The sequence below is a fragment of the Acipenser ruthenus genome, unplaced genomic scaffold (assembly GCF_902713425.1).
Source record: "Acipenser ruthenus unplaced genomic scaffold, fAciRut3.2 maternal haplotype, whole genome shotgun sequence".
Classification (NCBI taxonomy): domain Eukaryota; kingdom Metazoa; phylum Chordata; class Actinopteri; order Acipenseriformes; family Acipenseridae; genus Acipenser; species Acipenser ruthenus.
Genome location: NW_026707449.1, coordinates 12,501 through 17,500, shown reverse-complemented (window position 1 = coordinate 17,500; position 5,000 = coordinate 12,501). Strand labels below are relative to the sequence as shown.

At 40.7% G+C, this 5,000-nt stretch overlaps 1 protein-coding gene across 1 annotated transcript in view; it reads right to left on the bottom strand.

The window, feature by feature from the left end:
• Positions 1-3,795, bottom strand: part of LOC131727315 (proline-rich protein 12-like) — a gene marked incomplete at its 3' end in the record, with an annotated part of 12,740 nt that extends 8,945 nt beyond the window's left edge. The window contains 1 exon segment of the mRNA XM_059018836.1: positions 3,073-3,795. Within this exon segment, the coding sequence (XP_058874819.1) occupies positions 3,073-3,155 (83 nt within the window).
• Between the last annotated feature and the right edge of the window lie 1,205 nt (positions 3,796-5,000).

Sequence of the window (5,000 nt, the reverse complement as noted above, 5' to 3'; positions counted from 1 at the left end):
ATGTAGACAGATTGATACAGACAGACAGACAGACAGATATAGATAGAGACAGATTGATACAGACAGACAGACAGACAGATATAGATAGAGACAGATTGATACAGACAGACAGACAGACAGATGTAGACAGATTGATACAGACAGACAGACAGACAGATGTAGACAGATTGATACAGACAGACAGACAGACAGATATAGACAGATTGATACAGACAGACAGATATAGATAGACAGAGATAGATACAGACAGACAGACAGACACAGATATAGACAGACAGATATAGACAGATTGATAGAGACAGAGAGATACAGACAGATTGATACAGACAGACAGATATAGATAGACAGAGATAGATACAGACAGACAGACAGACACAGATATAGACAGACAGATATAGACAGATTGATAGAGACAGAGAGATATAGACAGATTGATACAGACAGACAGACAGACAGATATAGATAGAGACAGATTGATACAGACAGACAGACAGACAGATATAGACAGATTGATACAGACAGACAGACAGACAGATATAGACAGATTGATACAGACAGACAGACAGACAGATATAGATAGAGACAGATTGATACAGACAGACAGACAGACAGATGTAGACAGATTGATACAGACAGACAGACAGACAGATATAGATAGAGACAGATTGATACAGACAGACAGACAGACAGATGTAGACAGATTGATACAGACAGACAGACAGACAGACAGATATAGACAGACAGATGTAGACAGATTGATACAGACAGACAGACAGACAGATGTAGACAGATTGATACAGACAGACAGACAGACAGATGTAGACAGATTGATACAGACAGACAGACAGACAGATATAGATAGAGACAGATTGATACAGACAGACAGACAGACAGATATAGATAGAGACAGATTGATACAGACAGACAGACAGACAGATGTAGACAGATTGATACAGACAGACAGACAGACAGACAGATATAGACAGACAGATATAGACAGATTGATAGAGACAGAGAGATAGATAGATACAGACAGACAGACTTCTTGAAAGATAACATACACAGCTGAAGAAGGGATAATAATAATAATAATAATAATAATAATAATAATAATAATAATAATAATAATAATAATATTGACAGATTTGAAGTGACTGACAATGGCCGCGTTAAATAACACTCGAGAAAGGCGATCTCCTTTGTTATTTACACACAAAACAGACAGATATGACAGACTGGTAGGTCGACAGAAAAGCGTGTTTATTTAACGAGGTTCACCGACCAAAACCAAAACTACAAAACAAAAACAACGGCTGCCAAAAACATCTCGCAATGCGCGTTCAGCGGGTCACACGGCGTGCCTCGCCGCTGTCCTTTGTCGACACCGCGGGCAGATTAAAAATCTAGCGGCCGGGCTGCGCCGCACTGCGAGAAGTAGTAGGCCTTTCTCTGTGGGATGGAGGGATGGAGGGAGGGAGGGATGGAGAGAGAGAGAAAAAAGAGGGGAGGGGAGGTGAAGTGTTTATTTTCAAAATATTTCCCTTTCTCTGTCAGTTACGACGATATTTTATTTATTTTTTTCACGGAAGACAAACAAAAACTCTAACCGGCGGCCCACCTCTGAATTTCGCTCTCTTGTGATTTAATATCACAATAATAATAATAATAATAATAATAATAATAATAAGGGGTTTGTTTTACACATCACACACCGTACACATTTACATATTAATACACACCGTACATATTTATAGATACCGTATATATATATTTCAAAAAAGCTGACGTACTACCATTTTGTTTAAATACATAAAATATCTATGTATTTTTTATCTCTTTTAATTTATTTATTGTTATATAGAGCTTACATATATATGTTTTTTATTTATGTATTGTTAAAAATGCATAATACGTCAGCTGTTTATATATATATATATATATATATATATATTTATTTATTTATTTATTGCCGGTTGAGGCTACGCAGTGTAAAATAAAGACGAGTGGACGTACAGATTTGTTAAGAAAAACACAAAATGGGTTTATTTTTATATATATATATATATATATATATATATATATATATATATATATATATATAGGGCCTTGTGTTTGTCTAGCGGGATCTCTCCCTCCTTCCCAGAGAGTTTGAAAAAGCAACACGATTTTAAATTAAAAAAAATAACTAAACCAAACTAATAAGAAACGGATTTGTTAGTCAATAAAACCCCCCAGCTGCCATTTCTTTTTTAAAAAAAGCCTGTTTATTTTATTATTATTGAACTGTTTTTAAACGCAAGGCACGTCTGTGTTTTTTTTTTTTCTTTTCTTCTTATAACGCAGACGTGCGTCTCTCTGTTTCTCTCTCTGTCTCTGTGTCTCGAAGTTTCGCTTCGATTGCGTGCTTTTAAAAAAGAGAAAATATCCACCGGCTTTATTTATTCGTGTATTTTCTTTTGAAAAAAATAAAAAGGGAGACGACGTTGCTAATTATTTATTACGTATGTGTGATGCGTGTGTGTATTTATGCCACCTATGCCACTATAATAATAATAATAATAATAATAATAATAATAATAATAATAATAATAATTTAAATATGCGAAAACAAATTTAATCTGTAGCAGTTTTTTTTTTATTTTTCCATCGGTGACAATTATGGGTGACAAAATAAACGATTCATTTTGCACGAAAATAAATTATAATTTCATTCTACCCTCAGCGACCCCTTTAATAAAACCAGCCTCGCCCCCCCCCCGCCGCCATCCCAACCAGTCCGTGTCTATCACCTATATATATATATATATATATATATATATATATATATATATATATATATATATATAAATGCGCAGCGTGCAAAAATATGTGCATATTAATATTATTCACGTCTGTTTAAAATTATAAATCATGCAATGACTGGTTTTTTTAAAAATGCATTGCAAACAGGGTTTCTGTATCGCGATGTGCATCGCCGCGGTGTTTGAAATCGCTGTATTAATATGGGGATGTTTTTTAAAAAATTATATTAGTTATTTATTTAATGATATCATGTTTTTTTTTTTGAAATACCTCGCTTTTGCAGAACGGTCGTAGGTCCATCCTCCCCCGCCGCTGAGATCACCGAACCCGGCCCCTGGATAATTCCTATCCATGGAGAGAGTCGCGGTTCCGTTGGACCGAACCGACCCGCTACAATAATATCGTTATTTAAAAAAAATAATTTTCAAGCAGTCTCCTCGTCAGAAGGATGGTGGTGCGTCCTCTCCTCTCCTCTCCTCCCTCTCTCTCTCTCTCCTCCTCTCTTTCCTCTCCTCGATCTGAGAGGCCTGCAGTTATGCAAATGATAATAATAATAATAATAATAACAATAATAATAATAATAATAATGTTCTCCTAATAATAAGATAACTGTTTTTTTAATTGCAAAACGCGCTACTTTGTTACACTGTGCTTCGCTGTGCTTCGCTGGCTCTCCAGAATCGTTCTTTCTTTCTTTAGCCGCTCTCTCTCTCTCTCTCCCTTTCTCTCCCTCTCTCTCTGTTTTCTCTCGGTCTGTCTCCGTCTCTCCCTCTCTCTCTCTTTATGTCGTTTTGTTTTTATTTCCTCTCCTCCGCCGGTTTCTTTTCCCGATCTCTCAGTTTAATCAACAGTTCTCGCCTCTTTCCAGGGTGGCGATCCGATGTTATTGTCTGAATCATTTTGCAGCGAATTCATCAGCCATCTTTTTTTCCTGTGTGCGAGCGCCTTGCTATTTTCGCTCCCCCCCCCTCCTCCTCTCTCTCTTTTTCTCTCTCGCTCCCCCCCTTTCTCTCTCTCTCTCTCTCTCTCTCCCTCCCCCTTTCTCTCTCATGCAGACACAGTCGCCAAGGCTTTCCCCGCAACCAATCGCAGAATACACTGCAATCCGGGGGCTAAAACTGACCGGAGAGAGAGGGAGGGATGGAGAAAGGGATGGAGGGATGGAGGGATGGAGAGAGGAGCACGGTAGAAAGGGATGGCGGTATAACGATGCCAGCACACGTCGAGTGAAATAAACGAGACACGGCGGCTCGTCTCTGGGGTTTGACGGCAGATTTCTTTCAGTCCCGACGCTTTTCCGAGTGACTGTGTTATGTTGGGTTATAGAAATGCGTTACACACCCGGACACACACACACACTGACACACACACACCCGGACACGCACACACCCGGACACGCACACACTGACACACACACACCCGGACACGCACACACTGACACACACACACCCGGACACGCACACACTGACACACACACACCCGGACACGCACTGACACGCACAAACACTGAGACACGCACACACTGACACACACACACTGAGACACGCACACACTGACGCACACACACACTGAGACACACACACACACCCGGACACACACACTGAGACACGCACACACTGACACACACACACCCGGACATGCACACACACTAAGACACACACACACCCGGACACACACACACCCGGACACGCACACACACCCAGACACACACACACTGAGACACACACACACCCGGACACACACACACTGAGACACACACACACCCGGACACACACACACTGAGACACACACACACCCGGACACACACACACTGAGACACACACACAGTGTCACTGATAATGAGAGAGAGGAGCCACACACACACACACACACACACACACACACACACACACACACACACACTGTCTGTCTCTGTGTGTGTCAGTCTCTGTGTGTCAGTGCGTGTGTCTGTGTGTGTCTGTGTGTCTCTGTGTCTGTGTGTGTGTGTGACAGTGTGTGTGTGTCAGTCTCTGTGTGTGTGTGTGTCTGTGTGTGTCAGTCAGTGTGTCTCTGTGTCTGTGTGTCAGTGTGTGTGTCTCTGTGTCAGTGTGTGTGTCTCTGTGTGTGTGTCTCTGTGTCAGTGTGTGTGTCTCTGTGTGTGTGTCTCTGTGTCTGTGTGTGTGTCTCTGTGTGTGTGTCTCTGTGTCAGTGTGTGTGTC